Source organism: Stegastes partitus, unplaced genomic scaffold (genome assembly GCF_000690725.1).
Source record: "Stegastes partitus isolate 25-593 unplaced genomic scaffold, Stegastes_partitus-1.0.2 Scaffold2405, whole genome shotgun sequence".
NCBI classification, from domain to species: Eukaryota; Metazoa; Chordata; class Actinopteri; family Pomacentridae; genus Stegastes; species Stegastes partitus.
The window spans coordinates 52,161-56,047 of record NW_007580136.1 but is presented as its reverse complement, the minus strand read 5'-3'; the positions used below and the strand labels follow the sequence as shown (position 1 = coordinate 56,047).

Sequence of the window (3,887 nt, the reverse complement as noted above, 5' to 3'; positions counted from 1 at the left end):
ATTAGATGCAATATGACCAGAAGGCAACGCAAAACATCCACAACTAACCCAGGATCCCAAAAAACTACAAAGAAACAGAAAATTGGACACAAAACGAGCAGAAAGTGAAACAAAACAGCCACAACTGATGATGTGATTCAAAAAAACCTACAAAGACTCAGAGAATTAGACGCTAAATGAGCAGAAAGTGAAGAAAAATGACCATAAAATGATGCAAAGCTACGAAAACGTGACACAAAATGAACCAAAATTGATGCAATATATGTATATATGTATATAAATGTATATATACCTCAGGAAGTGTTGATGTATCGAGGTCAAATCTCACAGAAACCGTTTTAAACGTCCACGTTTGATTGTGTAAACTCTGAGGTAAGTCCGAGGCGGTGGATCCGTGGAACGAGCTGCAGCAGGAACCCGGTCCGGTCCGAGGCGTCGGCAGCGTCGCGTTACCGCCTCGACTCCGGTTACAGCCTGGAGCGGCGGCCGGATGCTCCCGTTAGCCGCAGCATTACTTTTTAATCTTGTTGTCGGATCCCAATTTGTTGGTTTAATTGAGCCGAGCGGAGACGCGTAGCGCTCGGTGTCCAGGCTGGACCGGCTCCATCACATTAACGGATCCGGTTCTGCTCCTTCGTTCCAGCGTCGAGGAGCCGATGTCGCTGGCCGAAGACGATCGAGAAGAGCGGCCGGCGCTGGTTCCCAGTTTGTTCCCGTTCATCCCTCCGACGCTCTACTTCAGCACGGCCAAGGAGAAAGGTGAGAACCTCCTCCGTCCACAGGTGGTCGGTCTGAGGAGGTACTGATGGAACGGGCTGGACTCGTCTTCAATGGGAAGGTTCTCTGGTTTCTGTCCTCCTCTGGGACGGTAAACTGAACGTCTCTGGCTTTAGGGACGCACATTAAAGTTAAATCTGAACAAAACAACATGACCAGAAAGATTCAGAGTAACTATAGAGAGCTGCAGGAAACCCCAGAGGAGTGAAATGAGGTGCAAACTGAGCAGAAAGGGACCGAAAATAATCAGGAAGAGACGACAAACGAGCAGAAGGTGACGCATATTTAGCAGGAAGTGACGCAAAACAGCAACGACTGATGACAAGAGATGCAAAACAAACTACAGGCAGAAAAAAAAAGATTTAAATCAACCAGAAGGTGACAAAAAAATTACATTCAGAGATTTTTTATGGAATAAATGTGTTAACTGTGCAGCTCGACCCAGACGGACGGAGCCGACGTCGATGAAAGACGCTTAACGACGTTTAAATACGTTTTAAGGACGTTTTGAAGAGGTTTNACAAATCAGTTCAAAATGAACTAAATTTGTCTGAAACGTTGAGAAAAACTGACAAAAAACCTGACCAGTGACTCAAAACTGGGCCAAAATGACAAAACTTTATAAAATTACACGAACAATTCTTAAAAATGTGCCCAGCTGCCTAAAAACTAAAAGGATGAATCTCAAATCGCCCAAAATAACACAAAAGTTGCTCAAAATGGCACAAATGTGTCAAACTTGGCCAAAATGAACTAAATTTGTCTGAAACGACACGGAAGAATGACAACAATGTGAAAAATGTGAAAAAAAAAAACAACCAAAATAACAAGAAAAAGGCCCAAAATGACCCAAAAGTCACCGTAAATGACACAAATCTGTCCAAAATGAACCTAATTTGTCTGAAACACAAGCATGGAAACCCTGTCCAAAACTAGGCCTAAATAACATTTTTATCAACACGACATAAAAAACGACGTAACCGTGTTGAACATGTGTCAAAAACCAACCAAAATGAGAATCTCCTAAAGTGACTGAAACAGTTCAACATGCTCGTTGTGAGGCCTGCTGACTGAACACGTGTCTTCTTGGCTGCTTTGTTTCCGTGGAGCTGCAGGACTTCATGTTTCAGTCCCAACACTCAGAATCAGAATCTGCTCTGAGGTCAGAGGTTCCTCTGAGCCTACAGACGGTTATTTGCTCCCAACGCGTTCACATGTTCTGAGTCCGTCCCTTAAAGACCGTCGGCCCGCCGAGCCGCCGGCTCTCTGCTCGTCCTCCTCACATCGTTTCCGTCGCTCTTCCATTCTGTGCGGCGGCTTTGTTCGTCCGGCTGAAAGCAGCAGACTGTGGTGGAAAACTCTGCTGCTTTGTGCTGCGCATTGTTGTGCCGCCGCCATGGCCTCACCGGTGGAAGCCCCTACTAAAGACCGGAGCCGGCTCCTGACAGAGCAGACCTCCACCTGCTCCGTTAGCGTCCGTTAGCGTCCGCCAGCAGCCGCAGAACATCTGGAAACGCCAGCCTTCGTCCATCCGTCCCTCCATCCCAACAATGACGGTCATGTGAGTGTTTCAGCGCTTCGTCGCCGCCGCCTGCGTCTTGATTACCTTCAATCTTCTGCTCCACCAGCTCTGATTTGCTTTTTTTATTTAGATTTTATTGACATTTTACATCCACAAATCGAACACGTTCAGAGACAAACTGTTTGAATTTTGGCCCGTCGACTCATTTAAGCAGCTTGTTTTTGAGGTTGTTTGATCGACAACATCTGAGGAACTGTTAAAGATAAAACCCTGAAATGTTCTCTGTTGTTTCTCATCATGTCATCGATTTAAAATCTGTAATGTCGAACAAATAGATCAAATAGTCTTGAATCCGGGTGAAAATTCCATCTTAACTAAAAGAACCTGATCATTAGAGTCAACGAGGGAAGTGTTCTGACCCAAATGTAGCTGAAAGTCACAAGAAAACAAAAACAAACCTTTTATTGTGAAATGTTTGGTCACAAATGAGTTATTTTCATGTGACTGAGCAGATATGACGAGCTGTAAAACATTAGACCATCTGAAGCTTCAAACGTACAGCTTATGGGCATATTTTCACTTTTTCACCGTTTTTTTTCTGCATTGTTTGTCAGAATAATCTTTGCTTTTGTGTCGTTTCTTTGTGAATTAGCTCATAGTGACGACTGCAGCGCAGCAGAACCAAACCTGCCGGATGCTTCTGTTCAAAACTTTTACTGCCTTCGACGTATTTTACGATAATCTGATGTATTTATGTGAGAAAAACTTTAGTTTTACCAGATAAATGAAATAAAAGCGGTTTTCCAACTAAAATTAAGAAAATTTAAATAAACATAAATTACACTTTGTTGGCTGGAGAAACATCAAACTGTCACCTTCTGTCCTGATGTAGGAGATGCGTGAAGGTCATCAGCTCCTGTAATTAAATTAGAAAACAGAACTTTATCGTTCCAGGTTTGATCCCAGCAGCAGAGAAACAGTTTCCACAACGATCATGAGAATAAATAATAAGAAATAACAGCTTTGTGCTTCAAAGTGGGTCCAAAAACAGAAAACATCCCCAAATTAAAAATATCTAGGTTTTATTTTTAGTTGTATTTGGAGAATTATTTTGAAAGTCCAGATGTTTTTCCTGCTCAGTCAGGTGTTAAATGAAAATAACTTCCTTTTCCATTTCTGTGACCAACTGTTTCATATTAAAGGTATTTAATGTGTTTAGTCTTTTTCATGACGGCTTCATTTTTTCACCCACGATCAGAGATGATTTGATTTATTCATTAAATATTAAAGATCCTGAATCGGTGACGTGATGAGAAATAACAGAGAAGATTTCAGGTTTTCATCTTTAATAGTTCCTCAGATGTCGTCGTTCAAACAGCCTCAGATTTAAATGTGAGGAAAAAAAACCTGCTGACAAACGGTTTAAACACATTTTAACAGTTTTAATCAGTTTTATGTTTGAAAAAACTATAAAAGACATAAAAAGAGATGTGAGATGAACAGAAAGTGACGCAAAACAGCCACAGTGATGACGTGAGATGCAAAAAACCACAAAGACAGAGAATTAGACGCAAAATGAGCTGAAAGT

General features: G+C 42.0%; 1 protein-coding gene across 1 annotated transcript in view; it reads left to right on the top strand.

Moving 5' to 3' along the window:
• Positions 1-3,887, top strand: part of ttll4 (tubulin tyrosine ligase-like family, member 4) — a gene marked incomplete at its 5' end in the record, with an annotated part of 22,690 nt that overhangs the window by 8,979 nt on the left and 9,824 nt on the right. Inside the window, one exon of the mRNA XM_008305093.1 lies at positions 644-782. Coding sequence (XP_008303315.1) covers positions 644-782 — 139 coding nt within the window. The remainder of the gene's footprint in view (positions 1-643; positions 783-3,887) is intronic.